Raw genomic sequence first — 15,063 nt, forward strand, 5'->3', positions numbered from 1 at the left:
CCTGGGAGGAGACTCTGGAGGGGTGCCTGGCTCTGATTGAAAGGAATGGTCTGGAGAGCTGAGGCCCACCACTGAGCTGTCAGGAGACAAATCTAGGTCCTCGCCAGTGGTGGGTTTCAAATTATTTTAGAACCTCTTCTGTAGGTGTGACCTGCTTTGTGGGAGTGGCTTGCCGGCCATGTGACCGGGTGGGAGTGGCTTGGCAGTTGAGTCTGGGTGGGTGTGGCCAACTTGTGAAACTCACTTAACAACGCTCTTGCTTAGCAACCAAAATGTTGGCTCAGAAACTCTGGCATTTGAAGCACACAAGTCTTAAAGCTGTCAAGTTACAAGACCCTTGTACCTCTAACCCTTTAGAAAAAAAAACCAGGGGTGTTCAAACTTGACAGCTTTAAGACTTGTGGACTTCAACTCCCAGAATTCCTCCTCCAGTCATGTTGGCTCAGGAACTCTGGCATTGAAGTGTGCAGGTCTTAAAGCTGTCAAGTTACATGACCCTTGCACCCCGAACCCTTTAGGAAAAAAAACCCAGGGGAGTTTAAACTTGACAGCTTGCCACAGGAGTCAAGGGAGAAAGGTGCTGTCGCTGGGAACACAGCCCCAAGCATGCTGCAGAGAATGAATACAGCCGCGTGGGTCCTAATCAGCCTCGGCAGCAGTGGGGTCACTCTGCGTCTCACTGGCGCTGCTGGAGATGGTGAAGGCTGCGTGGCAATATCCGGTGGAGAGGGGGAGGATCTGAGGAATAACCACATGGTGGCCAAAAACAACGCAGCCACACGGAAATAAAGTTTACAGACGTGGGTGGTAGTGGCGCCGCTGGCGACCCAGACAACACCTATACACCACCCGACAGCGATCCTCCCAGGAGCCAAGCGGCGCAGACAGGCGTCGCCAACAAAAGCCCGTGAAGCGGAGGCTTGTAATTGGCTGTGTGTGTGTTCCAAAATGGTGGCCACAGCCGCACCAGCTGCAAAAAGGAAAAAGTCTCCCAAGCCAGCTCTTTAAAACTGAAGCAGGGGAAACTATTCACAGCACCAGACACCCGCACCAACCCCTCAGCTAGTCAAGCCTCCGCTCTTAAGGCACGGAGACAAGCACCTCCCCAACAGCTCACTCCTCACTCTCTCACCTCTGTTCAATCCGATGCTGTCAAAAAAGGAAAAAAAAATACACAAAGAAAATAACAAGATAAAACAATAAAATTGTGAGTTCAATCTGAAGAGCCCAAGCAGAATTAAATTAAAACAGCTGGAGCTCACTTAAAATCATCCTGAATGGGCCAGACTGAGTTAAAAATCTGGCCTTGAGGAGGAACAAGTGGCGTGGCCAAAGAATTTGAACTCAGCAACCAGACTAATTTAACCATGCTTGGACTCTCCAAGAAGCGCACAGAAGGCCGTTTTTGCCCTCCCCAAGCATCAAGAAATCCTCCAGAGCCTGTGGATGGTGAAAAATGAGCCCAACGGGCCTATCGGAAGTCCAAAAGCTTCAGTGAGGGCTGCACGCATGCGCGCAGGGGGTTGTGCACGCATTCGCCGGGGGAGGGCATTGTATTATGGGACATGCATGTACACGCATGCACACGCTATAGCATGCGTGTCCTTTAGGCACCCAAGCAGAAAAATGTTCCCCATCACTGCCTTATCATCTTCATTTCTCTTCTCTGCACTTTCTAGGGCCTCAGCATTTCCTTAATACATGAACTTCCCATTTTATACAAATGCAGTTGGAAGACTTTTATTCTTGTAAATTTAAACTTTAAGACTGATCACACTGAAAACTGGTATTGGAGGGGTGTGTGGCCAAATAAATATAATAGAAATGCAGTACACCAACTACTAGCTCCAAAATATGGCAGCCCTGTACTCTATCTTCCTTTGCTGACTTTTTCTTTTAAAAATCTGCTTTCAATCTTTTACTTTTTCTCTCACAGTTCCACACTGTTTTTGTTACTTTAGATAGGGAGTGTACTCTTAATTTTATCCTGAATTAATTTAGCTATTCAGTGGTAAAGTCACGATAAAAATTCTTCTTGTCAAATGTTCAGGTACTCTTAGTTTTTAAAACGGGTGTTTTTAAATTCGATTCCCTTGTTGTGAACCTTCCAATATGAAAACTGGTCTAATTTTCAACGAAAATTCGTGTGGTACATATTCCAAAGCAAAAGGTGTTCGGTCAAAATTGAGCAAATTTTTTCGGTCAAAAAGCAGCAAACTTTTGTTAGCCAAAGCCAAGAGAAAATAAAGAGGATGCTGAAAAGTTAGAGATTGCAAATGAATATTCTCATATGATAGGAAAATATTTCTCCAGCTGCTCCTGGTAACACAAGAGTAGGCAGTCCTTGTTTAGCACTCCCACAATCTATTGTCGTGAAACAGTTGCTAAGTGAACCACAGGACTGAAAGAGAGCAGGAAGAGAGCAAGAGGCTACAAATATTGTTAGTCGCTGCCCTTGCATTTATATAACAGTTCTCTCATACAGCAATGCCAGCGTTACTCAGTTTGGCATGTGTTGTTGTCAGGTACAGAATTGTATGCACTTTAGTCAAATAATGATTTTACAGTTTATTACCACTGTGTTTGTGGCTAACTGAGGCAATGATTGAATGAGGACTATCCGTATTTACACATCCTGAGTAGCTTTCTTCACATCAGAGACTGAACCAAAGCCAATGATTCCTAATCCCTGGGGCATGTCACATGGCCTCATGGATTTTGCTTCAAAGGCAGGCTATGAGAAACCCTTGAGAAGGCTGTGCTAAACTCCAAGTCGGCTGGGTTCTGCTGGAGTACTAAACTGCAATTCATTTTTTTTCCAAGCTAAAAAAAAGTGCTTCAGAAAGCCCTAACTGAAAAGTTAGTGCCCCAGGGGTGGGTTCCAGCTGGCTTTACTGCCGGTTTGCTCATGTGTGTGTTTTACGCATACACGTGCAGTTAAATTAAAACTAAAAAACAAGATGGCGACGGTTGCGACCCGATTCGGGGATGTGGCAGGCCTGGGTCGCTGCCGGTCCAGTGACCCAGGCTGCCATACCACTACCGGTTAAGCTGAACTGGGCCGAACCGGTAGGAACTCACCGCTGATCTGCCCTGTAGCATGCCACCTTATCTCCCAAACCAAAAGAGATTGCAGATTTCCTGCTAAGAGATGGAAGGTATTTATTATATTTTTCTTTATTGTTTTTTTTTTTAAAAAAGAGCGAGAGACACATACAAGGAGTTACACTCCCCTTTCAACAGATTTAAAATCAAAGCCTTCTATAAATAGTAATGGCTGTCTGTTCTGGAGATAGATTCTTGCCCCCTCCCCCCACCAATTAGAAACTCCTTAAATAAAAAGTCTTGGTATGACTAGATACAAAAAAAAAAAAAAAAGGAAACGGGAGACGGAGCTGAGACACACAGGGGAATGGAAACCAGTGGAGCTGAATTCTCTTCCTCCTTGGATCGTTGTTCTGAACCGTTTAAAAACCCACCCAAACAGAATCCATGTTTAACACGATTTGGGGTTTCCTGTCCTGGAAAGGTGAGGGGGGCCATCCAAGAGGCATCCACAAGAATAGCTCATAGCTTCTCACTGTGAGGGTGGGACAGGCGTAGCTGTGCTGGGGCTGGGAGTGATAGAATCCGGTGGCAGTGAAGGTCCTTGATCTGGGGCAAGGGGAGAAAGAGAGTATAAATTACAGAAGGCTTTTGCAATGACACTGAGCAGAAATAGCACCGTTAAATACAACTTGGCCCTTGCTGTCATCATTGGTCTTTGTGCAGCAACCATAAGGCTTTTGAACACTTTGCTTTACCGGAAAGACTGAACAGCAATAACCACCAACTAGCTTGTACTGTCCAGCAACTGCTTTTAAGCTGCTCTAATTTAACTTGCAGGGCTGGGAGGTCTACAGGTAGCATGCAGCCATCTCAGTATCCTAACCATTATCGGCACCTGGCAATGTTGGAGAGGATTAGGTTGATGGATGCTTAAGGCCTGACTACCAACTTCTTCCAAAAAAAACCCCTTCAAACCAATATGACTGGGGTAATTCTTCCCATTTTAGGTACTTAGGAGACTCATTGGTTATTCCATTCCATAAGCAATTACCCCAACCTCCTTAAAAAACAGAACCTAGTCCAAAATTTTAGTTCTACTACTCAGCTGATCTACCCAACACTATCCTTTGTGGACCCCCAGATACAAAAAGGTTGCTTAGCCTTTCAGATCCAAGGAAGGGATGTGAGCTTGGGAGCTCTTTTATTCGTTTTTTTTCTTTAAGGTCAAACCCAAATTAGTTTTAGTACACAATTATGCAGTAAGGATCCCTTTACAGCAGACAATCTCCCAGAGTGGAATCATCTCCATGTGGGGGTGAGGAATTGGGGAGGAATACCCATACACCATCCACTTATGAAGTGCAACCATTCCTTTTGCCTTAAGAATCTTCTAGGTTGGGAAACTTTCAATGTTGAAGCCATCTCAAGGCCATTAACTTGTCCTAGCGCTTTGGAGTCTTCAATGTCAAATTATGACCCCGATCAATTTAATCCCAGTTTCCTGATAAACTGCAATGGGTAGTGATAAACCACAACTGGATATCCCAAGTCACGCAATATTGTTTGCAAAACGCCACGACTGGATTCGCCTAACGTACGAAGCCCCAGTCAGAAGGTCCCATTATGACTCAAGTGCAGAGTGTAATCTCTCCCCCTCTCCCATCCCACCACCATCTCTGGGCCCATTCTCACCTGATCCAAGACCAGCATTTGGAAGAAGGTTGCCCTGCATTGCTGCCACAATAGCCGGGCTCTGGGCAGCTGCAGAACCGTGAGGCAGAGGGGTGGCAGAAGGATGCAGGGCGCTAGAGACGTTGATGATGGGCGGATTAGCCATGCTGCACGCAAGGTTACCATGCACTGGATGGATGGGCGTGTTAGCAGGGAAGTTAATGCCGATGGAGTCTGTTACGTTACTAGCCATGCTAAATGGGATGGAGGCAGGCATTCCAAAAGGCAGAGCTGAGGGGATATTACCAGCCATGGCAGGGTGAACGCTTGCTGGGACTGCCCCCGGGAGAATCTGGGTTGATTGTTGTTGGCTGGGGTACGGAGGCTGGGCTTCAGAAGAGACAAAGAGAAAGAATGCATTGAGTATGCTAACTATTTGCAAGCAAGCAAAGATGTGACATAACAGATGATCATCCAACTGGGATTTCAACATTGCGCTGCTTTGGGGACCTAAGAATACAATCAGATATCTTAGAGCAGGGATGTCAAACTCGATTTCATTGAGGGCCACATCAGGATTGTGTTTGACATCGGCGGCCTGGGGTACCGTGCATGGCCAGGGTAGATGTGGTCAGGGCTTATAATGGCCGGGATGGCCCAGTTCGACATCACTCATCAAGACTCAGTTTTCAGTCGCGATGGCCTCCTGCAGTCCTCTGCCAGCGAAAACAGAGCTTGGGGAGGCTGCGTGCAGCCCTCCTGAACTCAGTTTTCACTGGCAGAGGCACCACGGGCTGCTCCTTTGCTGCTTCCAGGGTGGCCCCACAGACCAATCTCAAGGCTACGGGCCTTGAGTTTGACACCCCTTTCTTAGAGGCACAGACTAATCAACCCCAAGTGCATCCTAATTTGGGAACCCTACCAGATGCTTCAGAGCCAAATGTATGATCCTCAAGAAACTGAATATTTGATGGGCAGGAAAACACCCTAACTTTCACTAAGATTATTCTCCCCAGAATATGAGTACTGTCATTTAGAAAAAACATAGAAAGTTCTCCCAAGAAATAAAACTCGCTGGTTTTACAAGGAGCCACACAATATAAATGGTTACTTTCTCATTTTAAAAATACTTTTTAATGTGCAACTCAGGCCCAATTAGTATATTACCAAAGAAGTGAAAATCTGATCTGATCAAGTGTTGCTTCACACTAACTAGCATCTAACAAACAATTCTTTTTTTAAAAAAAATAGTATTTGCCTTTATCTTGGGAACAGGAAATTTGAAGGTGACTCCCAAAAGCCATTTCAATCAGCTATGAATTAACCCTTCATCATTCATATTAATTTCAAAATGTATAACACGGTGGTCAGGATACCCACTTAACCCAAACTTTTCTGATTTGAAATCAAAACCTGCTCTACTAGTGTCTGTATTGTTAGTAGAAACCTAGACAGAAAATCAAAATTTGTTTGATCCCAGTTGATCCCAGCTCTGGAACCTGTTCTAACAAATATACCTTAGCAATTAATCCAAAATTACAGTGCTATATTCCATTTTCCATCCTCTTTCCTATAAACATTTGAAGCTGCTTTCATCCATCTATTCCATTAAATTAATGTATCCACCCCAGTACGATCCATTTGGACTGTCTTAGCAAATGGGTTTCCAATCTGGAAAATGAGGGAATGAATCTGGAACTGCAAGTACACAATACTGGGGTTTAATTGCTGTGCTGGAGCCTTTGGGACCATCGTACTTTGCCCACAGAGAACGGAGCAAAGCCTCACACTCGCTTACCATGGGACGCTGAGGGAGGCTGTCCAGTCTGACTTGGAGCAGTCTGAGGAGTGCCAGTTGCCGACGGCTGTGGCTGAACTGACACAGATTGCCCCATCTGTTCAGCTTGAGCCATAGTGCTGGGCGGGCCTACTGTGCTGGCAGCTGGAACAGGTGTTTGGGAGATGGGCATGGAGTGAGCGGCAGGCGCCAGAGGAGCTCCTGAAGAAGGAAGGGGCTGTGATCCCACAGACAGCGCTGGCGGTGGCGGTGGCTGCTGTTGCTGCTGCTGTTGCTGCTGCATTTGCTGAAAATGCTGCTGGCGAGCACGCATTTCGGCATACTTCAACTGCTCCATATGGAAGGCCTGACGATCAGCCAGAAGCTGCTGCCTCTGGTACTCCAGCTAGAAGGAAACAGAAGGCCACAGTAAGGTACGTATGTTTGTGTTTGTGTGTGTGTATGTGTTGTGGCCCAGCAGGATCCGGTTGAGCTGCTGATGGACTCGGATAGTGAGGAACCATATGAGTCTGCCATGGAAGTTGTGGAGGACCCTGGGCAAGGTTCAGACTCAGAGCAGGGACCAGAGAGGCTGGTTGGCCACCAGGAGGCGCCTGAGGCATGGAGCAGTGGAAGGAGCAGTTTGTCCCTGATGCTCGTTTGAGACGGGCTGAGAAACGGGAGCAGCAACTCGGTAGGCAGTCTCATAGACGATAATTACGCACAGGTGGTTGTGACTGGGTCCCTCCCAAGAGGGTTTATAAGTGAGGCATTGGGAGGGGACATTTACAGGAAACAACTATTCTTGAAGAAATCTGTATTCTAGTCGTGTCTTGTGGAACTATTTGCGTTGCTTTCTTGGAGCTTCTGGGTTGCTGCCAACCGATTATCTTGAACGTGAGTTTGCCTGGGCCTTCAGCCAAAGGACTGGTTATCGCATTCATTAAATAGTGGCAAACAGCCAAACCTGTGTTCTTTTAAGCTCAAAGCCCTGCATAATTGCACTGTCTACACCAGCGGAATCGTGACGTTTTTCCCCTTCGCTAAACCGGGCATGGCTGTGGCCAGCCCATGACACATCTGGCCCACGGGCCGTGAGTTTGACAGCCCTGGTCTACAGTGTGCAGGCAGAAGGGGTGCTCTGTTTTGAAAAAGGGAATTGGATTCTGACTTGGGTAGCAGATAATCACTTTTTTGTCGTGTGTGTAGGACAAGATATGTCCTCAGCTTGGGAGGCAGAAATGATTACCTGTATTCAAATCACAGGTGAATAAACTGTGGGGAAGGAGAGCTACTTATCACAGAAGAGGACATTGCCATATTATTGTGATCCCTTCTTTTTCTGCTTTCTCCACCAACCGTGTGGATTTTGAAGCTTATACAGAAGTCCCTGAAGATTGAAAGTGCTACAGTTAACTGCCAAATAGAATCATCTCTTTTTTTTGTTCTTTAAAGTGATCAAATGATGATATTATGATCGCTCCAACAATTTATAAATGGATTCAGAAAATCAGATTTCCAATTCAGTGCAGCAGTGAGTGGCGTTGATCACTTTCCTGATGACGGTCTAAATATATCCCATTGATGTTGCTGAAATTCTTAACAGTTTTAATACCCTGCTATCCTGTCTGACATACATGGAGATGCAGATCTGATAAAATACACCACAGGAAACCTGAAAAAAAAACAGCTCCAGATAGTGAAACTGGAGGAAGCTTGTGCTATAAAATTCCTCAGTGATCTACTTTGTCCTTCATATTATTTAATGGCTAAAGGGAACCACTGGGAGAGACCACTAAAGAGTTTAATTGTCAGCAGTTTGCAGACACTTTGCCAGACCTAGCCAGAGGGCATTTTCGGTGAAGATGAAGTGAAGGTTTAGAAACCTAGAAATTGGACATTCTCCTTGTTTGGAGGGGGGGGGGATAAAGCACATCTGGACTCAAACAGGTATCCAATTCCACTTGAATCCCACCCCAAATCCCTGGATCTAGACTCCCTCTGAAGCAGCAAATCCGTAACTTCAGAGTGTTCTTTCATCCAGCATTATGATATGTAGAACAAATGAGTAATGTAGACAGGGTATATTTCTCTGGTTTAGGTTGATTTAACAGCTGCTACTATTTCTGGACCACGCATACTTGCCAAGGCAATTACTAATGCCATCTATATGGGACTATGCTTAAAAACCTTTTGGAAGCTTTATTGGGTTGAAAAGACAGCTGGTTGAGCTTTAAGGGGGTTTAAGAGAGTATATAACATTTCAGATGCATTAATGTTTCTGGGTGCAATTCAAGTTTAGGGTTTTGAGTTTTAGTGCCCCTCTAAATAGTTTAGGATGAGTGAACCATTTGCACACCACCCGGTTGCTCTATGAGGGAGATGGGCAGTTCCTGAATATGAAATATAAACAAAGAAATCTGTCCGTCCCACAGAAGAGATCTCATCATGTCCTCTCCTTTCAAAGCTAGCCCACTATCCAGTCTTCTCAATATTTGCAACATATCCAGCTGGCTATTTTCAAGATCCATAAAATGGATCCTTCCAGATAACTACTGTTAACTGTCAGCCAGTCAGATTGGAAAAACAAATGGTCACTACACTTTGTTGTTAGTTGCAAAGTCGTGTCTGACCCATCGTGACCCCATGGACAATGTTCTTCCAGGCCTTCCTGTCCTCTACCATCCTCTGGAGTCCATTTAAGCTCACACCCACTGCTTTGGTGACTCCATCCAGCCATCTCACTCTCTGTCTTCCTCTTCTTCGTTTGCCCTCCGTCTTTCCCAGCATTAGGCTCTTCTCAAGTGAGTCCTTCCTTCCCATTAGGTGGCCAAAGTATTTGAGTTTCCACTTCAGGATCTGGCCTTCTAAAGAGCAGTCAGGGTTGATCTCCTCTAGGACTGACCGGTTTGACCATCTTGCAGTCCAAGGGACTCGCAGGAGTCTTCTCCAGCACCAGAGTTCAAAGGCCTCAATTCTTTGGCCCTCAGCCTTTCTTATGATCACTACACTACCAACTAGTTATTCCAGCTTCAAGTAGGAAATTAACAGCAACAGCAGTAATATAGTAGTAGTAATATAGTATATTAATATAGTAGTAGTACTCTAAGTAGTAGTAACAGTAGTAATAGTTTATCCATGCACAGAAGCAACGCTCAGAGGAAGCAAAACAAATGCTATGGGGATGCAGCTGTACTCACTGCCTCGCGTTCCCGATCCATGATGGTCTCCAGCTCTTCAAAGTGCCTCAATTTGATCTCAAGCTTCTTCATCTGGGTCTCCACCAGCAAGGCAACGAGCGACTTGATCTTACGTTCCTCTACTGCTGCCAAATGCTGCCAAAATAGAGAGGGCATCTTTGAGCTCTGACAGAGCCCCCTATGCCACAGAACCGCCTCCACCCTGCCCTCCAAAAGCCAGAGAAGAAAGTCTAGCACATGCCTTAAGATTCACAAAATATCCAGCCACTGTTTTATTTATCAGCCAGCAATTATTGGAAATACTATTTATTTACACAGACCTGTAGGCGACCCCATTCATCCTGGAGTCCAACATACTAACAGAAACATTATGGAGTAGGATACTGAGTCTGTTATTTTGATATAGCCAGTGAAAATCTGAGGCTGTGAGGGGCAGTAGGTTTAAAAAAAAAAACAGGCTTAGGGCTCCAATTGCTATAAGCTGCAGTGGCCTGGCCTACACAGAGAGCAGATCCCAGCCCTTCCCCAGCAACTCACCTTTGCTTTTACCGCTGCAGCAGCCAAAGCAGCAGCTGCTGCAGTGGAGAGGTTACCTTCACCAATGTCCCTCTCCACTTTGGTCTTCCGTTCGCCCTCAGCCTCTACAAGGTCCTTGGGTCCCTCTTCCTGGCCATCCTTTGGCTCTTTTTCCTTTTCTCCATCAGCTGTGCAGAAAATAAATGTTTTATGGGAAAGGACAACGATCTAACAGGCAAGGGAGATGATCTTCCGGGGCCTAGAGCTCAGCATTGCATATTTGACACCAATGACATGGCAGCAAAGAGAGAAAGGTGGCAGATGCCTGCATATTAATAAGCTGTGAGAAGCAAAACATTGCCTTGCTAGCCCATTCTCTATTCATGGATGCTTCACAGTGATCAATGCAACCGTTTACAGCATCGTGAGATTTATTGACAGAGCTCTTATGTGTTCCAAATGTAAGTTTATATGATCTGCTTTATTGCACTGAACAGAAAATATTTCTGGATGAGACTTCATTACTCAGGGCCACTTCCCACCAACTCAACTTGGACTCTTTTTCTTCTCATTTCCTGGAAAGTGATACTTACCCAAAGTGTCCCCATCACTCTTGTCCATTTCTTTTTCACCGTCAGCCTCCTTGCTTTTATCCTCCTCCTTCCTAGGCACCTCTCCAAGTTTCTCCTTAGCTTCTTCCTCGAGAACTCCTTCCCTTTGTTCCTGCATTAACAGAAAGGCTCAATTCAGAAAACTCTTCACTCCCGCTAAAAGATTCCTACTCCTTTCTAGAACAGGCCTGCTGCCACAATAAGAGGGTTGTTCGCCTCATGCACTGGAATTAGAAATGTCTGTAAAACAGAGAAGAAAATCTGTAATAATTGCTCCAGTGGCTTGGACAACACGACCGGGTAGTTTTGCACTGAAAGGTCAATCAAATGAACATTTTATAAGTAAAATAAAAATTGGCCCCCAGATGACACAATAATCCAATCCTACGCAAACCCCAGAGGATTCTTTTAGTTTTCCTCTTTCTTGATATATTTTATGGCTCATAAAACTTGCTTGAATTGCCCTGTAATTCTTTATGGTTTTTCTCATGCCCTCGTGTACCTTCAACTCTTTCTTCTCTTCAGATGGTTGAGGTTCTGACCGGTTTTCATCTGGGCAGTTCTCTTCTGAACAAAAGGTGGAAAAAAATGGGACAACAGAAAGGAAACTACTGTTAGGATCTCTATATAAGCCTCCCACCCACACCCTACAAAAATTCAAAGCTGCAATGATGAAGGGATCAGGGAAGGTAAATTCTAGGAGCTATGGGAAAGCTAGGAATATTTAACTTTCCCCTCACAAAAAACAAAGAATATGGCCTGACTTAGCTCTTTTCATAACTGATGGCCCTGACAGCCAAGGTAGGACTACAGTTATGCTCCTTGAAGAGGAAAATATTTCAATGCTGGCCTCTGCCTCCCCTCCCCTGTCAAAAACCAAAGCCTGCCATGAAGGAATGCCTCAGAATTTATAATCTTCACATCCTGAATTGCCTACAAAAGCCTTCTCCCTCCATATTCTGCCCTTCATATGTCCAGTTTGATAGGGTGAGGGTTAGATGAAACGATGAGGGGAATCCCTTACCCTGTGCCAGGCGATTGAGTGTGAGCTCCAGGCCGGAAGCCAGGCCAGCTCTGTTCTCTTGCGTCTCGGCCCCCTTCTTAGTCCCCACCGCATACTGGGCGAGGTCCAACGAGGGCGCTTCACGGGTTGAAGCGCGGAAGGCGCCCCGCTCGCCCCCCTCACCTATTCTCTCCAGCTCATCGGATGTGGTCCCTGCAATTCCGCTGCTCTCCAGACCAAAGGCCGGGTCTGCCTTGCCTGTCATCTTAGCGGCTTCCTCCACTTTGCGAACATGAGCTTCTACCAGGGCTGTAGGCACCTCTTCCTTCATCTTAGAGAATTCCTCTGCAAAGGGCAGCCTTGAATTAATTCCAGTGGAAAAATAGAGCATTGCAAAACAAATGTAGGAAGGGAAAGGGGCCATGGAAGTATAAAACAAAAGAGGGGTTTTGTTGAGCCACTCCCATTTAGTAGGAAATGGCCAAGGCAGCAATAGAAGATTACAAGGAACTCTGGAGTGAGAAGAAATTGTTGGGAGACCCAGGAGTTCAAATGCAGCAGTAAGTAGCACATTTTTAAAGTACTCAGCATACCAGATCCTGGGTGCCAATGGGCACTCCTTCTAGATCTCAGGACTTTTACACATTCGGGACTAGGGCACGCATGAGCGCGCGCGCGCACACACACACAATGTGCTGTTTCATATATTTGGCTTTGAGCATCCACCTATAAAACATGTACACTGAGAATATTAGCATGTAATATTTATGAACAATATTTCAACATGCTGCAAAAAGCCCAGAAATTAAAAAAGAAACTTCTGAAGAATATGGTTCTACTGGATTTGAGTCACAACAGATAAAATTACTCAATAAAATAAGATAAAATACAATAAAGTAAAATGCAATAATTAAAATAACAAAATGAAACAAAACAAAATAAAATTTTTAAAAATGGAGTACAGTATCTTGGGTTCAGAGAAAGGCTTTTATCAAACAAGAGGCTCGAAAAACGTACTCCTAGAATGCAAGGAAAGGAATGATATTACATAATAAAACAAGGAAACCCCTGATCATGATTTAGACTGCGTTTGATTTAGATCAACTCAATTCTACTATACTAAAACTAAATCAAATAAATGAGTGTGAAACTCCCAATATCTAAATACCATAATCTGACACTTAACAATATATTAACACCTGTTCACCCTTTTCTTCTTAATAGTTTCCAGGAAGCTGACACAGAACACAATATCCTATAAACCTCAGTGTTCCTTCTTAAAACTCCAGGCTTCTAGTTCTAATCTTCATGAACAAAAAAAAAAATTATCTAAGAGTTGACAATTACTTGATGGCACATAATCAATTAAAAAACCTTCAAGTCCCCTTGTATTGTCAAGTATTAGAAAATACAGGCTGGATAGAATTTCATGGAGTTTTGTTGGATAACGATATAGCAATAGCAACAGCACTTAGATTTATATACTGCTTCACAGTGCTTTCCAGCCCTCTCTAAGGGGTTTACAGAGTTAGCATCTTGCCCCCAACAATCTGGGTCCTCATTTTACCAACTTCAGAAGGATGGGAGGTTGAGTCAACCTTGAGCTGGTGAGATTTGAACTGCCAAATTGCAGGCACCAAGCAGTCAGCAGAAGTAGCCTGCAGTACTGAACTCTCATCACTGCGCCACCGCAACTCATATGGCATTTTATCCTTTAGGGTGTTTTTATAAGTGCCCTACAACCCCCATAATCCTGCCCCATCCTGAGTTTAATATCCTTTCCTTCCCCAAGCACAGGTTGCTTTTGGATGCCCTCATTCATTACCTAAGGCTGACTTGGCTGCTGCAGATGCCACGCGGGGATCCACAACCGAAGCCAGGAAGGCCACTGTGCTCATAACAGGGTTGCCTGACTGGCTGAAGGGGATCGGTTGGTAGGCCAGGGGTCCAAGGGAGGCTTCAGAATCCTCCAAGTAAGGGTCTTCAATGGGAAGACGCAGGAAGTGCAGAATGCATTCGTCCTGAGTACGACTGCCAACATGCTCGGACACTTTGTTCCAGTCATCCTTGTACATCTCCAGGGCCTAAAATGCAATTCACAGAAATGGCGGCAGTTTGGATATGAACAAAGAACAGGTGCAGTGAGCGGGAACACCAGAGTACAGATTGCAGGGGAGTAACTATTCAGAGACCCTTCTGGAATCTGAGTGCTTCATTCCTACGTTTTTACGTGTGTTGGGAGACACAAAAATGTCACTTGCGCACAATTACACAATATCTCAAATTATCTGACCTAGCTAATTATTTAAGCACAAATCCTTCCCGCGTTTAATTTCTTGCGGGGAAAAAGAGTCACTGAAAATGAAAATGTCCACTGTTCCTCCAAATGGAATGTGTTCAACGTGATGCCTGAACATGGACCATTTCTGAGATTGTGATTAAGACAAAGAACTTTGAACACACTTTGAAATGGTGGCTTGTGTTTAATTAGCTTATCGCATTACGCTCCACCTACCATCCTGGAACACTAACTGAAAGTTAAGAAATGGTTAGCTTCTCTCTTTACAGTTGTCATAGAGGGAGCTAGCAAAAATGGCTAGAGTGGGAAACATTCCTGTAGTAGTGGCAGATTCATTATGAACTGTTGTAAGTTGAGTACTACTTGTTTTTATACCACACAACCTCAACCATGCCTCTCTAGCCATACAACAAAAAGTGTATTTCTCAAAGTCACTTCAAACAATGGATTCTGATCCTGGTGTGAGTAATTGTAAGAATAAAGAAAACAATTGGTATTGGCCCACCTAACGTAATACTGTCTACAAAGAATACTACCCTGTTCCCCTGAAAATAAGACCTCCCTGGATAATAAGCCCAATCAGGCTTTTGAACACATGCAATAAAATAAGCCCTCCCCGAAAATAATGCAACACAGCAGCAGCCCTGAGGTGACCACGCTCTCCACCTCCTGCACCTCAAAAATAATAAGACCTCCCCGCAAATAAGGCCAAGCGCTTATTTCGGGGGTCAAAAGAAAATAAGACCCTATCTTATTTTCAGGAAAACACGGTATAAGTTGTCCTCGACTTACAACAGTTCATTTAGTGATTGTTCAAAGTGACAACGGCACTGAAAAAGGTGACTTATGGCCGCTTGTCATAGTTACAACCTTTGCAGCATCCCCATGGTCACATGATCAAAATCCAGATGCTTGGCAAGTGTTTCATATTCATGACG

The 15,063-nt window shown here is 44.7% G+C and overlaps 1 protein-coding gene across 8 annotated transcripts in view; it reads right to left on the bottom strand.

Annotated features, from left to right (window-relative positions):
• Nucleotides 1-3,145: 3,145 nt before the first annotated feature.
• Nucleotides 3,146-15,063, bottom strand: part of SMARCC2 (SWI/SNF related, matrix associated, actin dependent regulator of chromatin subfamily c member 2) — a 34,910-nt gene continuing 22,992 nt past the window's right edge. For 2 of the 8 annotated variants that reach the window (XM_032208864.1, XM_032208862.1), the window contains 9 exons: nucleotides 13,652-13,910; nucleotides 12,010-12,171; nucleotides 11,326-11,390; nucleotides 10,806-10,935; nucleotides 10,234-10,400; nucleotides 9,697-9,831; nucleotides 6,518-6,902; nucleotides 4,741-5,109; nucleotides 3,146-3,654 (listed from right to left, as the gene is read on the bottom strand). In XM_032208864.1, coding sequence (XP_032064755.1) covers nucleotides 3,578-3,654; nucleotides 4,741-5,109; nucleotides 6,518-6,902; nucleotides 9,697-9,831; nucleotides 10,234-10,400; nucleotides 10,806-10,935; nucleotides 11,326-11,390; nucleotides 12,010-12,171; nucleotides 13,652-13,910 — 1,749 coding nt within the window. In that variant the 3' untranslated portion in view covers nucleotides 3,146-3,577. Of the gene's footprint in view, nucleotides 3,655-4,740; nucleotides 5,110-6,517; nucleotides 6,903-9,696; nucleotides 9,832-10,233; nucleotides 10,401-10,805; nucleotides 10,936-11,325; nucleotides 11,391-11,847; nucleotides 12,172-13,651; nucleotides 13,911-15,063 lie in introns of all 8 variants that reach the window. The other 6 variants (XM_032208860.1, XM_032208858.1, XM_032208863.1 and 3 more) reach the window with 5 other exon arrangements.

This window comes from Thamnophis elegans, chromosome 2 (genome assembly GCF_009769535.1).
Source record: "Thamnophis elegans isolate rThaEle1 chromosome 2, rThaEle1.pri, whole genome shotgun sequence".
NCBI lineage: Eukaryota > Metazoa > Chordata > Lepidosauria > Squamata > Colubridae > Thamnophis > Thamnophis elegans.